Source organism: Poecilia mexicana, unplaced genomic scaffold, assembly GCF_051168715.1.
Source record: "Poecilia mexicana isolate PSO_F unplaced genomic scaffold, ASM5116871v1 scaffold_10, whole genome shotgun sequence".
NCBI lineage: Eukaryota > Metazoa > Chordata > Actinopteri > Cyprinodontiformes > Poeciliidae > Poecilia > Poecilia mexicana.
The window spans coordinates 523,773-543,610 of record NW_028263379.1 but is presented as its reverse complement, the minus strand read 5'-3'; the positions used below and the strand labels follow the sequence as shown (position 1 = coordinate 543,610).

The following is a 19,838-nucleotide window of genomic DNA, read 5'->3' as shown; positions in this document are numbered from 1 at the left end:
ATTATGGAATTATGTAAATATGTTCTTTAAACACTGTAAAAGTGTCTGTTCATCAATGTTAATATAAAAATGATCAGAATAATTTCTATCAAATAAAACATTGTGCTCTTTATTCAGAAATGCCCCAAAACAATTAAATAATCACATCAAAAGTTAGAAACTTTGTCTTTAGTCATTTCTTAGATTACCAAAAATATTTGTGTGTGTGAGAAAATGTGTCAGTGACAGGAATTAACTTAAAATACTTTGTAGAAGGGCACTTTGTGAAGTTCGGTCCTTTTACCTGTATTAGCTTACTGGCACATAAGCCACATTCAATATGGCGGACGATGTGAAGTATCTCAGCAATGGGCCGACCCGCTCCATGAGGCGTCTACGTATTTATGTCTGTGGCATATACCCCATTTGCCTGTGACTGCAGTGCGTGAGTCAGACTGTGTTTGACAGCAGGACCATAAGGTTTTTTAAGGACACATTTTTGGTTAATTAGTTAATTAACTGGAGGCTTAGCGATTAGTTTTTGTTAGCATAATTTTAAGGGCATAAAGGGCAGCTGGGAGAGAGGCTCTACTGCAGGAGGTCAGCTGCCAGTCTCCCCTCACCTCTAATGATGTCCACTTAAAGCAATCCCTCCTCCTGGATGAGCATGTAGTCACAGTGGACAGTTTATTGAATTGTTAATTTTACAGAAACCCCTGATACTGAGCATGTAGCTGCAGTGGAAAAGAAGACTACCAGAACCTAGTTATGAAAATGTATCTTTAGTAAATTTAACACTAAAAACAATTAAATAGACATCATGAAAAGAATTTACAAGCACCACAATTGGTTAAACCAGCTGTTAATGATGACTTTTTTACGCAGAGAAATCAGAAAACTAATTTTAAAGCCTTCGACATAGAATATTAAGAATAATTACAGCATCTAATAACAAATGTAATCAAACCTGATTGCCCCTGAGGCTAATTGCATAAGTGAATATAAAACCAGAACCCTTTATGAGACAACATAAAGAATAGATATAGGTTACATTTATAAATAAAAATCTCTAATGTGTATGTTAGGGTATGGCCTCCCAGCATCTCTGTCTCCTGTATAGGTCAAAGGTAGAGTAGGCCGGGGATGCCATTGGGAAAGGTTTACACTTGGCTGGCTCCTCTTCTTGTTGTACAGGTTTCTTTCTGAACAGCTCAGAGGTGATGAAGAAGTTGAGGGAGGGACTCTCTGCTGACTTATAGTAGTGGGAAGGCAGTGGGGCCAATATTAGCTTGGCCTGCAGCACCTGGCTTAGCAACTCATCCTCCTGCACACTGACGCTCACCAGAGAGTTGAAGAGGTGTTGAGAGGGAGAGACATTCACCACTGCAGACAGCAAGAGAACCAAACATCTGAATTCTCAATCCTTTAGTTTCAGGCTTACCCAGGCAGCAAGAATGAGTACAATAGGGTCTCTGAGAAACCCTGTGTGTGTAAGTTACCTTCAATTGCTCTGGCATCAATCAAAGTCTTGGTCCTTCTTGATTTCAGCAGAGTCTGCTGAAGGGCTTTCTTGGAATTAAACTCCATCTCCTGCAGGACAAGGAACAGGCTCACATGATTATCTGCTCAGAATTGAACTTCTAGCATATTTGAGAATCAGGACGGATGAAAACGTATGGCAAGAAACTACCAGGGTATAAAGGGATTATCAGTCGACGTCATGTTGTGTCAGCACCCATTATTGCATGTCGCCTTCAGAACCCAGGCAAGAATACATTATTTGGTAACACTTTACTTACCTTACGCATAAGACTGACATGACACTATCATAAATATGACATAACACCTGTCATGAACATGAAAAAGTCTTTGTCAATATTTATGGCTGTTGTTAACTGTCATTTGATAAATAAAGACACTTTTAATGCAAAGTTGTCACTATTTAAAATGTCTGTGTTATGACACCTTGACATTAAACTAAACAAAATGTCTTTATTATGACAACTCATCTTTAATCATTCCAAAAATTATCTTTGTTATGACAAGGTTACATAAAGATATGTTATGTCATATCTTTATTACATAACCTAGTTATGACAAGTTGACTTGTCAAATTGTCATAACGAGACAAAGTCCTTGTTATGGCAACTCGACACTAAACAAGAATCATCATCTGTCATAAATATGTCATTACAGTTATTAAAATGTACAATGTTATAGATATTTATGTATCACTACACAAAGATACAAATCGTCATTTGTTATTAGTCTTAACTGTAACAATCATGACACCATCGTAATTATGTCATTAATGTTTTATCTTACACATTGGACTAGTTACAGACCTCATTAAGCATTATTACACTGTCAAATGCTATAAGACCAGTCATTAATATTAACTCTTACCTCAAGTAAAATGAAACAAGTAGCACTAGTTATAAAGATGTCATTAAGAGTTACTACACAGTGAAATGCCATAATAACAGGAATTAACTTTTACCTCAAGTAAAGTGAAACCAGTAGGACCAGTTATAACAATGTCATTAAGTGCTATGTAAAGTTGACATTGTTTAAAATGTTTTTATGTCAACTTGACAATAACCAAGACAAAAATGTCTAAGTAGTGCATAATGCCATCTCTACCTGTGAGAGGCAGCAGTGCACCGACAGACATGCAGTGTGTTAGTCAAGAAAAAGTTTTCCATCATGTTGGCTTATCTAGCACAAGTTCTAATGGCCAGACGTCCTGTTTAAAAAGAAGTTGAAGTATGTCACCTACTCCATATTAGATATGCGTCTTATTAACTTTAAATTTTCTTTGAGAAAAAAACACTGACTATGTATCTCTTTCTTTGTAAAGTTAGCTATGAGCAATTCAAGCTAATGCTACCTTGCTGTACATTAATGTAGCTAAAGTTTTTTCTCTCCAATTTTAATTAGCAAATTAAAAGCTACTATATTAGTCAAAGTTACCCTTTATGTGTTTTATTTAGCAACTGAGAAGGATTTCGCTGCAGAAAACAGAAAGGGGCGGTGACGGACCGCTGTCAGTCTCATACCTTATTTGGAAATGGAACCATTACACTCCGGAAGTGAAGGGGGCGCTATTTCCTATATTATCTGCGGCCTTCTGTTTTTATTTCCTTTTTAAATCTGTGATATATTTTCACCTTTAAGAAGGAGTTTCACTCTCAGAATGTATTTGAACTTCTCTCTTTTATTTACTCCAGGGCAGCTCACAGTTTTTAACAAATTCTGTAGCTTTCGGTGTACTTCTAAATCTGCTCCATAATCACATCTTTTCGGGCCTGCTACTGCCTCTAGTGGCGTGGGAGTGGTAACACAACTAATATAGTTGCATTACTAAATCACAATACCCCAACGTCTTTATTATTTACTATTAATTTCGGCATTACTGGCAAAAGATAAAAGATCATTTATCTGTGGCCAGTAAAAGATAAATGATAAATTATCTTATAAAACATATTTTTTCATTTTCTTAAGAATGTAGAGTTAATTAAATAACTATTTTATTCATTATAAATAATATATATCCATCAATCATAGAAGGAACAAAGGAAATAAGGAAACATGAAAAACAACATGATCAACTATAATAAAAAATACCATTGGCAATGTATACGTAAGAAATTTAATTAAGCAAAAGTCAATAAACAAATAAATTGGGTACAGCAGAATAACAACCCAGGTTGTTACAAGCAGGGTTGTTAAGCAGATATAACAGTGGTCCCCAAACTACGGCCCACGGGCCGGATTCGGCCTGCCTCCACATTTGGTCCGGCCCCGTGAACAATACCTGAGAGCATTTAGATTTTTTTTCATAAATAGTGTTATTTCCTGGATTTTTTCGGTGAAGAACCCAGAGAGGGTTATTTGATTGTGTTTTCTAGAAAACAATAAATTTTTACAGTTAGGCACTTCTGCAATCGTCACATTTTTTCTGTTACAAACTGACTCCGGCCCCCCACCAGAGAAGGGAAAAGTTATGTGGCCCTCATAGGAAAAAGTTTGGGGACCCCTGAGCTACAAAGTTAATCATGGTGAAAGCCTTGTCATAAATTCAAACTTGGTGAATCTCTTCAAGACATTCTCATTGTTTTTATAGTGAGTCTTACATATAGGAAAAAATAAGATGAAATTATTTAATCTATCAAGGTGGAAATTTTCCTTCAACTAATATGATAAATCATATTCATAGAATCACATTATCAACAATTTGTGAATAGAGCAAAACGCTATAGGTAAATGTTATCATTAGTTTTGTTAAGAATAATTATTGCACTGTCAATAAATAACTTCTAATAGATGTTTTTGTTGCCAGAGGAACACAGTAACACCTTCATGAGCTCAGAGGTTCAAACTGATAAATAATGAGGATGGATGCTCCCTGCTAAAATATTTCTTGCTGTCTTTCATGTTCTTTAAGCAAACAGTTGAGAGAGTTGTTTTTGGTTTCACCACCATTTACCTACTATTTTACCTGCCATTCAAAGTATTCTTAAAAGATTGTCTGTTAGTCTGCAGCTCATGTGACCAAACCAGCCAAGGAGATGAAAAATTAAAACTTTAGTTAAAATGTTGTTTTAACTTGAGTTGAGTTGAAATTCAAGTTAAAATGTTTAGTTTTAACATTTTAATTCAACAACCTCTACCTAACTAGAAGTTGTACACAACCTCAAGTCGGGTAACCCCCAGGTCTTCTTAAAAGATAGAGTCTCTGAGAACAGTTCTTAAATATATAGTCAGTGTTTTCAGCAAAGTTGAGCTGACTGTCCAGGAATGATCCAAGGTATTTAAAATTTACCACAGTTTCAACAGGTTGGCCATCAAGTGAAACTGGAATCACTTTCAGTTCTTGTTTATCTCATTTAATTAGCTCTACTTCCTTAAGAAAATGAAAAGGTATGTTCTTTTGTGAGGGAATTTATCTTTTACTGCTCCAGTAATGCCAGAATTAATAATAAATTAATTCTGGCATTACTGGAATGTAATACCAGTAATGTAATTACTATTATTAATGTAATAGTAATTACATTACTATTCTGATTTAGTAATGTAATTAGATTAGTTGTGTTACCACCCCCACGCCACTAGAGGCAGTAGCAGGCCCGAAAAGATGGACTAAGGAGCAGATTTAGAAGTACACTGAAAGCTACAAAATTTGTTAAAAACTGTGAGCTGCGCTAAAGTAAATAAGAGAGAGAAGTTCAAAAACACACTGAGATTGAAAATTCTTCTTTAAAATGGAGATAAATCACAGATTTCAAAAGAAATTAAAAACGAAAGGCCGTGGATAATATAGGAAATAGCGCCCCCTTCACTTCCAGAGTGCAATAGTCCCATTTCCAAATAAGGTATGAGACTGACAGCGGTCCGTCCCGCCCCTTTCTGTTTGCTGCAGCGAGGTGTATTTGTAGCAACTGGGCTGAGGTTACATGGTGTTTGTGTTCTTTGCTGTGCCAACTTTAACCACATAAAGACTCATTTTAGCCTAGGGACATATGGTGAGGTGGGGACAAAGGATGCTAATGAGTACCAGCCACAAGAGATAGAAATTAATGTTTGACCAAAGAGAGAAATAATTAATACAGGGGACTGTATGGCAAGACTGTAAACAAACAGACACTATTTGCAAATAAAAGGTAAAATAATATTGTGGCATGGGTTTGTTGGTACTAAGAAATACTAAGAAGAAATATATTTTACAGACCAAAACAGTAAAGAATGTATCACTTATTTATGTTTTTAATTAGATTTTATATATTTATTTCTTCAATATTATTTTTCATGTAGGGTTAGGTGTTAATGTCATGATGCTTGCTGTAAGTCAGTGGTCCCCAACATTTTTATCACCACAGACCAGTCAAGGCTTGGCAATTTTACTGCAGCCTGGGGGATCAGGGGGGCACATGACACAATTTTCAATTCTTTGCCCTGATTTTCCCCTTATGACAATCTTAGAGCATTCTGAGCTCTAAGATTGTCGCTGCAATATTTGTAACTGATCATCCTGCAATGTGTGGTGTGTTAAGTAGAACGTCGGGACCGCTTCGATCTAAAATCGGGCATATTCAACATGTTGGATTGTCTTGGCCATTTTATCGCAGCCTGTGGGGTTTTCCCTGACTGGGAGCAAGAACGCAACCTGTACCGGTCCGCGGCCCAGGGGTTGGGAACGACTGCTGTAAGTGACTCCATGAGAGGTTAGAGTCCTTGTCAAACGGCGTTTTGACTAAAGTCCAAATGGTTGGAGTCCCAGTTGACGGCGTCTCAACTAAAGTTCTACAGCTTTTTATTTCTCTTTCTCACTGTTTATTACATGCTGTTTTTATTTTAATTATGTAAAGCACTTTGAAATCCCTTGCTGCTGAAATGTGCTGTACAAATAAAATTTGATTGATTGATTGTTGACACTTTCACTTTGATTCATTAGGATTTGACTAAGAACCAGCTTTATTTTTTGTAATTTCTATTAATCTATAAATCAATAGAAAGGTCTATTGAAAAATGTCATCCATGTTTCTGTCCCATATTTCTATGGCATTAAAAGGATCTGGAACTTTTGCTTTTCCACTGAAAGCACTGGTATGCACAGTAAATGCCACGTGGGTGAAATTTTATGGATGACATGATGCCTTCAAAACTGCTTTGCCACTTAGAGACCAAGCACCCTGTGTATAAGCAACACACTTTGGGTGTCAGTGTTTCCCATCACTCCCAGATGGGACCGTCTCGTTGCAGAGAAACAAGCTCATGGCTCCCGTTGATTTATAGTTAACGTGAGTTAAAACTGACCTGCTTCCCTCTCCCTCGTTATTTTATTATTAAAACTTTTTTCTGGCCTTGTCATCTCGTCATAATGTAGATAAGTCTTAGCAAAATGCTGCATACCTTTTCCTTTCATTTATGGAACTTACATTTAAGTCTAGCAGGGAAATGGGGGTGGGAACTTCCATGGGTGACATCATGCTGCCAGGGGTCTATAGTTTAATATAATGTTTGAAAAATATTATAATATATATTCTGTACCGTGATATAGCAAAAATATATTGGGATATTAGATTTTCCTCATATCGCCCAGCTCTACCTAAGAAAACATTTGTTTAAAAATTTGGATATCTCTAAACAAAGTAAGTACCAAATACCCTTCTTTCCCACTCCCACAAAAAATTTAATCAATTTCAAAATTATGTATGAAGTTTTCTCTGTAATGTGTTTCTGAAAAATAAATTCAATATAAACCTGTTTTGTGACTCAGATATTGAGACATCAGAACTTTTTTTTTTTCAATTGCAAATTCATTGAAGTTTTTAGAAAGATTTCAGAACTTTATATTGAAATGTTTTCTGCTTTTAAGTTTTGATGTAGTAAAACTTGGTCTTCTGAAAGAGCATGAAGAGTCAAATTATGGTAATAATTAAAATTTTCAATTCAAAAGTACCACTTCCTCAAAATCCCCCCTATTTTTAACAATTTTAAGTGAAATGACCTTCTTTAATGAAGTACCTAAACATTGCAGCAACATCTTTATCCCAAATTGTAGCTGAATTTAAGTTTTTTCACGCTGTTTGTGTCACTATTCTTTTTTTCTTTTTTTTTAAAGTGCTCAGTTTATCATATCAAACATTTTTGTTACTGATGTGTGCCTTATTATAATATTTTGTTTTATTTTCAATATGGACAAAACAAACATTGCCACATTTCCGCTTTTTAATTCAAAACTTCACATGTAGCGATGAGTTGAAAACCTTGAAGGACACAAGGGTGGAAGTGCAAGCATTTGGACTGGGCCACAGATCAACACGTGACTATAGCTGCTAATCAAACCCCTGACCATATGCCGAGCCAGGTATAACATCTATGGTAAGAAAAAAAGTTCTATATTGCTTTATACCAGTGTTTCTGGTATAAAGCAATACCAGCCCCTCACCTCCCCCCTGTCCTGCATGTTTTAGGTGTTTCCCTTGTGCCACACCTGAATTGTGTCTCTGGGTGATTAACAGGCTTCTGCAGTACCTGATGGTCATGGTGTCATTTGAATCAGCTGTTCTGGAATAGAGGCTCATTTAAAATATGCAGAGCAGGGGGGTGGAGAAACACTGCTTTATACAAATGAGAAAACAGTGTATGATTTTTTTCTTCCATTTTATAATTCTGTAGTAGTTTGTGTTGGAATGTCGCATAAAATTCTGATTCAAGTTTCTGGTTGTAAAAAAATGTGGAAAACGTTAAGTACTTGAGAACTTTTAGAATGCACTGTAGCTTTTACTTTACATGGACTACATGAGAAGATCAGCTGCACAAACAGATAAAATAGATCACCTTTGTGAAAACATGGATGAATATGGAGAAAAGTGTGAACCTGAAGTGACAGAAGCTCCACCTTCAGGGCCAGAGTGGAATTCAGCTTTGCATTGTCAAGACAGCCTGGGTCCCAGACAAGTCCTGCAGCAGGAGGCTCCATAGAACACCTTCCAACTCACCACAGAAAAACACAGAGGCGTGATTGTGTGGCTGGGAGGGGTCTGACATTTCAAACTCACAATATTTATATTAATAGAGCTCCAAACACAAAAACATTATGCTGTTTTAATGTGAATTTACTGATTAAGCATTTGTTGATAAAAAAAATTAACTTTTGAATTCAACTTTATATATTTATTGATTGACTCATAATGACTATTTTAAAGAGTGAATACTATTTGAAGCAGAACAGTAAAACCAGTTTTTTTTGCAAGTTATGTAGCATATATATAATAAAGCTGCTCAAACTTATAAGTTATATAAAATTATGTATAACTTATTACTAGTTACCATGCTGATGTTTTAAGCTTCCTCTCTGTCCTCTAACATGGTGCTGATGAGAAACAATGCATCGTTCAGGTGTTAGTCTAACAGCCTCTGGCTCTTCAAAACACACCTGTACAAAAATATACACACATACATGGAAAACATACACACAAATTAGGATTATAGTGCTGCCATGCAGCAGTGCGTCATGCACACACGCTCACAGGTATACACACGTTGATATAGACACGCATAAACTTTGTCATTCAACTTCACATTTAAAAAGGTACATATTGAGCAAAATGTAGTTGCAAGGCTCCAATAATAATATAAATATACAGCAAAAATTATCAATATAAATATATAGAATAAAAAGATTAATGGAACTTAGGCTCATGAAATGAGGGTTGAAGATGTTGTGGAATCTGGTTGTTCTTCATTTGAAATTGCTGAACATTTTCCCAGAGGGCAGCAGGGAGAACAAGCCATGGTGAGGGCAGAAGGGGTCTTTTGTAATTGGCCGAGCCCTGGACAGTAAGGCTTTTTGAATTATTCTGAATATCTTGTGCACAGACTTTGATTTTTTTATAAAGATTTATGATTCTGTTTGTATTGTTTACAGACGGTGCAGTCCAGATGATTCTCTTAGCTGTCCTGTCTTGTCCTCACAACTCTCTTCATGCATTTCCAATCAGAAACATTACAAACCCCAAACCAGACAGAGACGCTGCTGGTCAGTATGCTCTCTGTTCTACCTTTAGAAAGTGGGGAGGTTTGATATTCAGATCTGACGTAAAAAGTGCAGACGTTGCCGATCTCTCTTCTCCAGACCACAGGTTTGGAGGGGCCAGGTCCAAGTGTCAGTGATCTGTATCCCCAGAAATTGAATGTTCCTGTTCTGCTCCACTGCGGCATCACTGATGAGTTGGGGGTGTGACTGATTTTACCTGAAAGTGACAACTTCTTATGTGTTGTTAACATTCAGGATTAGATTGTATCAAACCAGTCCACCAGATGTCCTCCCTGCAGGAGGACATCACCTAGGGGTGGGTCATATGCTGTGGCCATTAAACTGTGGTACAAACCACAGCCTAGTGACGTTGTTTGTGCTGAACCTGGCATGGCACTTACACAGCCCTGGGGGGTCAGTACTTTAACAAATTCTTCCTAGAGATTTTGAGCCATCAACTTCACTTTTAGTCAGGATGCAGTTAATGGGTGGGGCATTAAAAGTTATCAAAAAATTTAGTTTTCATATATGCTTAGTGGGTGTGACCAAGCGGCAAACTTGGCATACTTGCTCAAGCAAACAAAACACTAAAACTTTCACATATAAAGGTCAAGTGGGACCAAACTTGCCATGATTGATCCTGTTTGGATGCCTCTATCGTCGTATTGTGACGTCATCTAAGCTTCGCCCCTCAGAACAGGAAGTGACTTTTTTTTCTTGGAAAGCTCAGTATAGCATGCCGCTCCAAACAAAATGAGGAGCACCCATAGCTGCCCCCTTCCAACAGGAAGTCCCCTGTTTTCCCACTGTTTTTCTTCCTTTTACTCTATGGTTCATGCAGATGTAAACCTATGTTTAATGAAATACAACATCATGATGGTAAGTCCTTCTCTCAACAGTGGCTGCTGGCTGCAGCATGTCGGCGTGGCTGAATGGCTAATTCTAATCCTTTGCCGATTGCAGACAGTTGTCTCTAAATCATACATGCATCATATGATTTGCACCAAACTTGATAAGCTTGACCTTTGTTAAACTCTCAAGAGCCCAATAGCATTAAATTGTAATTTGACTACACTGCGCCCCCTAGGTTATTCCAAGAGCTGTATCTCCTTACTACATAGGCCGATCTGCACCAGATTTTATGTGCATCATCAAGGAGCACTGCTCAACCCATCGCCTGGTGAACAGGTGCGGGAACTGCGCAAGACGGTCGATGGTGGCAAGCTGGTGGTTGCTGGAGCTCCCGTGGTCGCCATATGGCCGGAGCAGCGCGAAGCTGCGAGGGCCTCCAACGCTGCTTGCAGCTTTAATGAAGTTTGTGTTTGAAATGTGACAGAAAAATTGAAAAGTTTCATGTGTATGGTTCTTCTTACAGATTTGACCAAAGCATGCCTTCTGTGAGTCTATATACATGCTATCCAGTGATGCATGGGAGTTTTGAAAGTCCAAACTGTCTGCAGTAGGCAATATTATAATTATTTCTTAGAGAACCTTCTCAAAATGAAAGTGTATCTGTTATTCATTACCACCTTTGTGTTCCTTTTCCTTTCAGTCTGTCCTCGTGGGTGGGGCCTTTGTTGGGGTTGGTCACTGTGTTGACTTTGCTTTAGCTGACAGGGCTTCTGTTGCATATGGTCAGTGTTTGGGGCTGGGCTAAGACTGACCGACAGGTCGAGTTCAGGGCAGTGTGTCACACAGGAGTGAGAAGGGAAGGGGGCAGGGATGGTGTTGGGAGATGGAGAAGGAGAGTCAAAGATGGAGAAACTCATCCTAAAATAAAACACAAGAAGAGATGATTTAGTAGATGATGAGAGGCTGATAGCCCTCTAACAAACAGCAAATAAGTTTGGTTGCTCTCTAGATGGAGTGAAAGTGGAGGACACATTACATTACAACAGAGGATAAATGTCAAAGCTCTAGAAAAGACAATTTCATGTAGTTTTACTTTTTATATTAGGATAACTACTATTGAGGTTGACAGCTCAATAACCCGTAATACGTTATTACACCACCAGAAAGTGGACCGTCATTGGTCCACTATGCAGTGATGGTCAGTGGACCATCTTCTTACAAAGATGTTCAACTTTGTAAGAAGAAGTTGAACATCTTCTTACAACTGTAGTATGTAACTTCAAAAAAAATATATGTTTTTTAAATTAAATCTAAACATTTATTTGAGATACATATTTAATACTATACTTAGTAAACTATTTCAGTATTTATTTCCTGTTTTAAAAAATGAATGACATGTAAAGTGTAACTAACCTGCTTTGCTTTTATACCCCAACTGGGGCTGTGACAAATTTGTACCACTGCAACCAACCAAGAATCGCCAGCAGTGAGACAGTCTTAGGCCAAATAATGCAGAACTAAATGAATTACACCAAAATGTCAAAATTCACACAGAATCTTAAGTAACTATTTAGACAGTTTATAAAATAGTTGATTTGGGGTTCAGTTACACTTTCAGTAATTATTTGATAAGTTATTTATTTATTGTAACTTTGCACTCTTCAATCTCCTTAGCTTTTAGAATAAGAACAAATGTGGCAAATATATTTATTCAGACTCCTTGACTATGATAACCTCAAATAAATTCCAGTTCTCTAACTGCCTTCAGAAGTCACCTAAATAATAAACACGGCTCATCTGTGTACAATTTAATCTCAGTCTATGTGGAATTGTTCTGTTTCTGGCCTCAGAGGCTTGTTAGAGAATAGACAGAATCATTATAAGACCAAGAGCACAGAACACAGGTCAGGGAGAAAGTTGTGGAGAGGTTTAAAGAACAAAATAGCATTTAAAAAAAACATATTCGATTTTCCATCCACATTACTATTATTTTCTACTTTGTGTACTATTTTGTGTACTTACACAAATTAGAAAGTACTTGCTTACATCAGCCCTTACATTTCAGAAGTATGGGCTGATGATGGCAAAACCATTGCCCTCCATACAGCCCTGTCCCACATAGAACAACAAGATGCTCTTTTTGGACTACTCCTCTGATTTTGTACAATTCCACAGATTATTGTTAACAAAATGCATTCTTTGAATATACTATCAACCTGTGAATGAATCAGAAACTTTCTCACTGATTGTCCTCAGACCACCAGACTTGGGCGTCACTGCTCAGTCCACCCTCAAATTCTGCACTGCTTCACCACAGGGATGTGTGCTCCTCTAAACCTGACTGTATACATGACTGCACACATACTCACTCCTCCAACACCATTATAAAATTTGCCAATGGCACTACTGTCATTGGACTTATTACAAGAGGAGATGAATCCTTATACAGGGATGGAATTCAGATCCTGGCAGAATGGTGTGGAAGTCAAGCTTTTGTTGTATTTAGCTACAACAAAAACCAAAGATATGGTGATAAATTTCTGGAAAAATAGAACTGAACCATTTCCTCTCTACTTTTATGTGAAAAGGGTTCAAACCTTCAAGTTCCTTGGTGTTCACATCTCTGAGAACTTCTACTGGTCAGAAAACACATCAGTGTTGAAGAAGGCCTGGTGATGCCTGGATCTGCTTCGAAAAAACCACCTGGATCAACAGCTGCTGGTGTCCTTTTATCACACCAATCAAATGAGAGTCGGTTTGGCATATTGCATCACTATATGGTTATTCCAGCTGCTCTGCTGCCGACAGGAAAATTCTGCAGAGGATTATCAGGTCAGCCAAAAAGATCATGGCCTGCCAAATCCCTCCAGCCCAGGAAATTTCCAGCTCAAGAAGACAATACAGAAGTATAAAGTCAGACAATTAGACTGAAAAACAGGGGAGGGGTGTTTCCCCATGGGCTATTCAAACTCCTAACTCAGCTACACATTAAAGCTTTCAGCAGAGCTACTCCATTAATATAGTTGCACTGCTAAAAACGCTGTGCAAGTACAAATCTGATCTAATGAATACTTTCGCGAAGACGACTAATCGGAGTCAATCTGTAACCGTAAGAATTAACTTACCGTTAGTGTCTATGACAGTGAAACCCTGGCGCCAATCTCAGAGTCTCAACTGAATAATACTATAAGGAGTTTATTTTTAATTACGTCAGCAAAGTGACTGTATTAATGACAGCTGCCACAGTTTCTGCTTTGTATGTCAATAAAAGTTCATGTTCACCACTACATCGAGCCCAGCATGCGTTACCTTCTTCTTTTCTTCCTCCGCTTCTCATCTTTTCTTCTTCTTCTTCTTCTTCTTCTTCTTCTTCTTCTTCTTCTTCTTCTTCTTCTTCTTCTTCTTCTTCTTCTTTTGATTTTAACAGCAGCTTGCATCTATTATTGTTGTACTACTGCCATCTGTTGGACCCAATACTTATTCCTCAAATTCTCCTAATGAGCCTGGTATTTTTTTTAAAAAAACGAAAAACCTTTTTTCTTTCAATACTATTTAACTGATCAACAACATTCTCAAATTTCAATTCCCTATTAAAACCTAATTCATTTTTTAATAATCTTCTTTGATTCACATATTTCCTGCAGCTAATAAAAACATGTTCTATTGTTTCTACAATATCACACCAACTACATAAACCAATAAGATGTTTCCCATCTTAAAAAGAGTTTCATTTAAAAAAAACTGTGACCGGTTCTTATTTTATTTATAATTATCTCCTCCTTCCTGTTTATTCCTCTGATCCTTACTACATTAACAGTATTTTGTATCCTATATATCTTCCATTTATTTCATTATCCCACCTAATTTTCCATATCTTCTTGCCTTCTCTCCAAACTATACTATACTTGGCAAACAAAATTTAGGTACATTACTGCCACCTTCTATATTGGAGTATGGATCAGATGCTTTTACTACTATAATCTAGAAAACTACATCCCCAGATGATCTCTGAAACAACTCCCTTATATATAATTTACTTTTATTCCTACCTAAAGGTCTAATTAACACCTCTCTTTCATGAACATATTTATTACATTCTAAAAATATATGCTGTACTATTTCTAATTTTTCACAATAATTACAACAACCTGTATTATATTTATTAATTATTTTAAGAGTACTATTTAATCCTGTTTATCCAAATCTTATTCTGGATATAAGATCTTCATTTTTTAAATTCTATTACATGTTCTTAATTCCCCAACTTTTTTTGGATACTGTAATAAAACCTAGCATTGCCTCCTCTATTCCATTTTTCTTGCCATTTCTTCTTAATATACATTTTTATAATATTCTTTATCTCATTTTTACATATTTTAATATTTAAATCAACAATTTCCTTTTTTCAAGCACTTTTACCAAAACAATCAGCCAACTCATTTCCTACCACACCAATGTGGGTAGGAATCCATACTAGCTTAACCTGAGATCCATCATTTGTAATCCTGAAAATTGAGTGAATTATATCCAATATAATATCTTGCTTTGATTCTGAATTTACTTCTTGAATACTTATTAATGCACTACTTGAATTTGAACTAATTATAACCTTTTTTGTGCTATCAGGCAATCTGTGGATATTAACCTTTGTGCTGTATTGTGTTTGTCGACGGAGCAGAATAAAAAAAGCACCTGCTAAGATGGAGATGTCTCACATTACTAAATCAGAATACCACAATTTATTATTAATTCTGGTATTACTGGAGCAGTAAAAGATAAATTCCCTCACAAAAGAACATACCTTTTCATTTTCTTAAGGAAGTAGAGCTAATTAAATGAGATAAACAAGAACTGAAAGTGATTCCAGTTTCACTTGATGGCCAACCTGTTGAAACTGTGGTAAATTTTAAATACCTTGGATCATTCCTGGACAGTCAGCTCAACTTTGCTGAAAACACTGACTATATATTTAAGAACTGTTCTCAGAGACTATCTTTTAAGAAGACCAATCAATCAATCATATCTTTATTTCAAAAACACAAAAAAGGTCCATAGAAAAAAGGTAAAAAACAAAATAAGAGAAAAGTAAAAATAAACATGGCATGATATTATTCACCGAGTCACAAATCAATGATGACGCCAATGATTCCATCATGTTGAAGAGAATCTCACAGTACTAAAAGCAGGATTTACTAAAATTGCAATTATATTATTGCATGACACAGATAATCTACACATGCATTTATACATAAGATTCCTGAGCTCAGCTGCACATGTGGGAACAGCATTATGTACAAACATATGGCTAGCACTGCTCCATCTAGGCAGTTTGAGTAGTAGCCTCATGCCATCATTGTATGACACATGAAGCTTCTGCAGGCGACGATACAAAATATCGTCACCACAGATGGGCCGTGTAATAACGTGATTCATGAATATGATTTATCGTTTTAGAGTCAAAGGAAAAGATAGATTAAATAGTTTCATCTTATTTTTTTCTATATATAAGACTCTACGAACAAAAAGCATCTCAAAAATATACATGGCACTGTAAAAAACAAAAATTTTAATTTTTGTTGTTTAACAACCCTGCTTGTAACAACCTGGGTTGTTATTCTGCTGTACCTAATTCATTTGTTTGTTATTGACTTTTGCTCAATTAGATTTCTTACGTATACATTGTGAATGGAATTTTTATTGTTGTTTTTCAGGTCTCCTTATGTCTTTTGTTCCTCCTGTAATTGATGGAAATATATAGAAATTATTTATAATGTATAAAGGTATTGTTTGTCATTTAATTAGCTCTACATCCTTAAGAAAATGAAAAAAAAATTGTTTTATAAGATAATTTATCTTTTACGGTGCCAGTAATGCCGAAATTAATAGTAAATAATAAAGACTTTGTGGTATTCTGATTTAGTAATGTAATTAGATTAGTTGTGTTACCACCCCCACACCACTAGAGGCAGTAGCAGGCCGAAAAGATGCGACTAAGGAGCAGATTTAGAAGTACACCGAAATCTATAGAATTTGCTAAAAACTGTGAGCTGCCCTGGAGTAAATAAAAGAGAGAAGTTCAAATACATTCTTAGAGTGAAACTCCTTCCTAAAGGTGAAAATATATCACAGATTTCAAAAGACAATACAAACGGAAGTATAGGAAATAGCGCCCCTTCACTTCCCGATTGCAATGATCCCATTTCCAAATAAGGTATGAGACTGACAGTGGTCCGTCCCGCCCCTTTCTGTTTGCTGCAGCGAGGTGGACTTGCCCAGCGTTGTTCTGCGCTGCTGTGGGTATGTCAGAAGAAAGTTTTGCTGCTGCGTTATATGTTTGTTTTCTGAACGGATGTTGTTGTTTATGTTGAGGTCTTTACCATATGTTATTTATTGTTGTTTGTTAGTGTGTTATTTTGCAGTTTTGACCATCATTGTGAGTTTTTATAACCAGTGTTATCATTTTCTTTTTTTTATTTTGGCGCCAACAACCGGTGTTAATCCAGCACAGTTCGGTTGAACATTGTTTTTATTTTCACATTTAGGCTGGAGTGCAGGAGGAGAGAGTTGAAGAGGAGGTTGATTTGTTTTTACTCTTCTCCCCCAGAATAAAAGATTTAATTGAAACCTGGCTGAATGACTTCTAGAGACTCATTGATACCACCCGTTACACTGATTATAGCAGGTCCACTGTTAACAAAATATTGGCTTTTTCTTCCCTCAGTTGTTGCCGATAGTGCAGGTGATGCCAGCAGTTACACTGGTGCTAAGAAACAGTTATTTTGTGGCAATATCTGTTAATTTTAGTCATGCCTTCAACACTACCAATGTTTCACTGGTTTGTCAGCTTCTCCACCTGAGAAAACAAAATGTTTGATTTGTTTTACACAAATATCAAGGATTCATTATCTACAAACACCTCATTTGTGTAAATGACATCACAACCTTGTTCTTCTCTGCTCAGAATATAACTCCCTTGTTCAGAGACTATCTGTAAAGAAAAGGACTTTGAGGAAATTGTCACAGGAAGAAAAAAAAAGCCCTACAGGGTTTCTTTTGAGTTTACAGATTGGACTACTCTCTGCAAGCCACATGGAGATGACATCAGTGCCATGAGTGTGTGACCTGCTGCAAAAACTCCTGTGTGGACAGCACCATCCCCACCAGAACAGTGAGATGCTTCCTGAATAACAAACCCTGGATAACCAGTGAACTAAAGAAACTGTTAAACATGAAAAAAAGCCTTTAGGGAATGAGATGCAGAAGCAGCTCAAAGTCAAGATTAGAGACAGCAAGGAGAAGAACAGGAAGAAGCTTGAGAGCAAGCTGCAGAGGAACAATATTAGAGATGTGTGGTTAGGGATGAAGAAGATTACAGGCTTAAAAAAAGGGTGGGGGGAGGGGGTCAGGTCGATGAGAGCCTGGACATAGCAAATGAGCTGAACACATTCTTCAAGTTCAGTTTAGGAATAGGCTCATCATTGTCCTCTCCTGTCCCCTGCCACACAGATATCCCTCCTTCCACCTTCCTCTGACCCACAGGAACATGCTCTAAGATTTTGCTAGTGCATTTACTGTACATAGAGAATGTGGTCAGGCAAACTTCCATAGAGAAATGTGCAGTACAAGTGTTTTATTATTTTATGTATGTATATATGTATATAAAGTTTGCTTACAGAACTCACAGGTCAACTGAAGATGCTGTTGCCACTGTCCTGCATCTTCCCTGACAGATTTAGTGCGTAAACTGGCAGACCTGGGAATCCCCTCTTCTTCCACCTGTTGCTATGGACTTCCTTACGTATCGCAAACAAAGAGTCAGAATGGGCCCCCATACCTCTTCAGCCATCAACATCAGTACTGGCTCTCCTTAGGGCTGTGTGCTGAGCCCTCTGCTTTTCATGCTGTACACACATGATTGTGTTTCAGTCCATCAAAGTACTACCCTCGTCAAATTTGCAGATGACACAACTGTAGTGGGCCTCATCTCAGGGAGTTTGCCTACAGGAATGAGGTGGAGTGACTGACAGCATGGTGCACAGACAACGACCTGATCCTAAACACAGCCAAGACCAAGGAGATCATAGTGAATTTTAGGAGAAGTAAAACAAACATTCAACCACTAAACATCTGCGGAGAGCCAGTGGAGAGGGTGTGAAACTTCTGTTTCCTGGGAGTTCAGCTCATGGATAACTTGGCCTGGGATATAAACACTGCAGAACTGGCAAAGAAGGCCCAGCAGAGACTCTATTTCCTGAGAGTCCTCAGGAGGAATGTGTGTGTGTGTGTGTGTATATATATATATATATATATATATATATATATATATATCAGAGATGTGCCGATCAGGTTTTTTCCTGCCAATTCCGATGCCGATCACCCATGAGGGCCGATCACCGAAACCAATCACCGATACCGATCACATAATTATTATTTTTTAAATCATAAACACTACCGGTTACATTATGTGGAAAAAGGAACCATGAATTCACCTTAATTTAGACTAAAACTTGCTTTTAATAACTTTTTCCAAGAACAAAACAAAACAGGCATTGTGCAAATTGTACTGGTATCAATAATACTATCTTTAACAGACTGATAACATATGAAGGCTCTGAAGAGGCTAAATAATGCAAAGAGCCAAAATAAAACCTCTCAACATTGCCACAAAATTCAAGTATAACACTTTACATTCAAAGGCAAAAACAGGATCCATTACAATAAACAATCCAGAGTTACTGAATGAAAACTTCCTGTTAGCATGGCGGCTAGCTGATTACTGCTAGTTCTGATTGGCTGTTTCTGACTGAGCGGAGTAATTATGCAGAACAGGGAGGAGATCGATTATTTTTTCAGAGATGATCTGTCTCATGTTAGGACAGCGAAAGTTTTAATACATATGTAAAATGTATTTTTTAAGTTAGATGCTGCAGCTTTAAGCAGGTTCGGTGTGAGAGTCACTACCAGGTGGAGCAGAAGCGAAGCTCCGTCTGTCAAATATTACTACCTGTAGCGTAGCAGCGGTTCAACAGGAGAGCAGAACCAGCGTCTGACATCGCAGCTCGAAGACTTAAATCATTTTTGCGGGTTATTTGTTTAGCTTTCTGACCGTCATGCTAATCCGGGTGAGTGTTTGTAGCTGTGCGCTGCTTTACCTGCTGTCTGATCCTCCGTATGTCTTTTTTACTGCAGTGAGCCTCGATGTAGCCAAACTCCGTCAAGTATCTCATTGTTTTTATGTCGTATTAGATTCGTTGTGTTGATGCATTTTGACCTGCTTCAATTTTCCGCCCCAACACGCAAACTTCCCCATTCACTCAGTGCGTTATATATGATCGGTTTGTGTGATCGGCGATCGCCGATCATACACTTTTTCACGGAAATCAGCCGATGATCGGTGACCGATAGAGATATACACACACAAAAAAATTTTGTTTTTATTTTTTATTTTTTTGTATTAGTAAGTTCA

General features: G+C 37.2%; 1 protein-coding gene across 2 annotated transcripts; it reads right to left on the bottom strand.

Moving 5' to 3' along the window:
- Positions 1-745: 745 nt before the first annotated feature.
- On the bottom strand, positions 746-13,801 carry ppp1r35 (protein phosphatase 1, regulatory subunit 35). 2 transcript variants are annotated; one of them, XM_014970033.2, is made up of 6 exons: positions 13,682-13,801; positions 11,050-11,290; positions 8,815-8,920; positions 8,363-8,478; positions 1,479-1,569; positions 746-1,362 (listed from the first exon to the last, which is right to left on the bottom strand). In XM_014970033.2, the coding sequence occupies exons 2-6, from the start codon at positions 11,287-11,289 to the stop codon at positions 1,061-1,063; spliced, it is 855 nt and encodes a 284-aa protein (XP_014825519.2). In that variant the 5' UTR covers position 11,290; positions 13,682-13,801; the 3' UTR covers positions 746-1,060. The 2 variants fall into 2 exon arrangements, with proteins under 2 accessions (XP_014825519.2, XP_014825520.2); XM_014970034.2 differs by lacking the exon at positions 13,682-13,801 and adding an exon at positions 13,498-13,675.
- Between the last annotated feature and the right edge of the window lie 6,037 nt (positions 13,802-19,838).

What these genes read in the sequence shown, in the direction of transcription:
- ppp1r35 (XM_014970033.2), bottom strand. Translation starts at nt 11,289, where the DNA reads ATGAGTTTCTCCATCTTTGACTCTCCTTCTCCATCTCCCAACACCATC. An exon ending in AAGCTTAAAACATCAGCATG is followed by an intron (nt 8,479 to 8,814) that starts GTAACTAGTAAT and finishes TTCTGTGGTGAG; the next exon opens with TTGGAAGGTGTTCTATGGAG. An exon ending in TGATGCCAGAGCAATTGAAG is followed by an intron (nt 1,363 to 1,478) that starts GTAACTTACACA and finishes TGCTGTCTGCAG; the next exon opens with TGGTGAATGTCTCTCCCTCT.